Here is a 1,242-nt window from a genome sequence, read left to right on the forward strand (position 1 = left end):
AAGGATTTAAATAGGGATTAAAAAATTTAAGTAACCATTAAATTTAATATATGTAACTCCGTTTTGAGAAACTCGGAAGGAACATTGAATTTTTCTTCTGTATTTTCTGAACCAGATTAACCCGTTAAATTGGAAACGTTGAGCCGTCCGGGCGCCTTTTTCTTGATTGGGTGACAAATTAAAGGCCGGTTCGATTTGACGATTCGAACGTTGAACCGTCCGGGCGTCGTTTTCTTGGATTGGGTCTCAAAAATGAGGAAGCACACTTTACTTCGCACGAGGGCGTCGCTCCCCACTGGTCCGTCTGTACTCCCACGGATCGTGACTTAAAGCATAGCTAGCCGTTGATCTGATTCCAATCCAACGGTGCGGGTTTCTCTATCCGAGGCCTCGAGCCCACTCGCCACTATATATTCGCATCGGCAAGACATCTCTTTCGCCAACTCACTCGTTCGTGACTCGGTCGGGCCGTGTGAACTCGTTCCATCTTTACTCCATTCCCAAGTCAACCAGGAGCGTCCTAAAGTGGTGGTGTGGCTATGGAAGGCGGAGGGAGCAAGGTGAAGAAGGGAGCCGCTGGCCGGAGGGGTGGTGGCCCCAAGAAGAAGCCCGTCTCACGGTCCGTCAAGGCCGGCCTCCAGTTCCCCGTCGGTCGCATCGGCCGCTTCCTCAAGAAGGGCCGGTACGCCCAGCGCGTCGGCGCCGGCGCTCCCGTCTACCTCGCCGCCGTGCTCGAATACCTGGCAGCCGAGGTGCTTTCTCGAACCCCCATCATCGCCGCCTACCTCGCCCGCGGCATCTCCGTCTTCTCATGATCTTCCCTTTGCTTGGATATTTAGGTCTTGGAGTTGGCCGGGAATGCGGCGCGTGACAACAAGAAGAACCGGATCATACCGAGGCACGTCTTGCTTGCCATCAGGAACGACGAGGAGCTCGGGAAGCTTCTCGCTGGGGTGACCATCGCGCACGGAGGGGTTCTGCCCAACATTAACCCTGTTCTTCTGCCGAAGAAGACTGACAAGGGTGGCAAGGAGCCCAAGTCGCCATCGAAGGCCACCAAGTCACCGAAGAAAGACTAGGGTTAGCGGATTTGAAAGGGGGTTTCTATCTCCTGCAATTCCTCTTCTTTGTGTATTTTGTAGGACTGGAATAGTGTAGGTGGAAGAAAGAGATGAATTAGATGAAGCCAAATGTTTCTTCTTCCTATGTTTCATGCATTGTTAATGATAGTAGTGATTTATA

The 1,242-nt window shown here is 52.1% G+C and overlaps 1 protein-coding gene across 1 annotated transcript; it reads left to right on the plus strand.

The window, feature by feature from the left end:
* Positions 1-451: 451 nt before the first annotated feature.
* On the plus strand, positions 452-1,242 carry LOC135607815 (histone H2A). Its single transcript, XM_065099915.1, has 2 exons — positions 452-752; positions 840-1,242. The coding sequence occupies exons 1-2, from the start codon at positions 540-542 to the stop codon at positions 1,077-1,079; spliced, it is 453 nt and encodes a 150-aa protein (XP_064955987.1). The 5' UTR covers positions 452-539; the 3' UTR covers positions 1,080-1,242.

This window comes from Musa acuminata, chromosome BXJ2-3 (genome assembly GCF_036884655.1).
Source record: "Musa acuminata AAA Group cultivar baxijiao chromosome BXJ2-3, Cavendish_Baxijiao_AAA, whole genome shotgun sequence".
Lineage (NCBI taxonomy): Eukaryota > Viridiplantae > Streptophyta > Magnoliopsida > Zingiberales > Musaceae > Musa > Musa acuminata.

Bases quoted from the DNA above. Each gene is read 5' to 3' on its own strand.
- LOC135607815 (XM_065099915.1), top strand. From the start codon at position 540: ATGGAAGGCGGAGGGAGCAAGGTGAAGAAGGGAGCCGCTGGCCGGAGG. The intron at 753-839 runs GTGCTTTCTCGA...TTGGATATTTAG, and splicing joins TCGAATACCTGGCAGCCGAG to GTCTTGGAGTTGGCCGGGAA.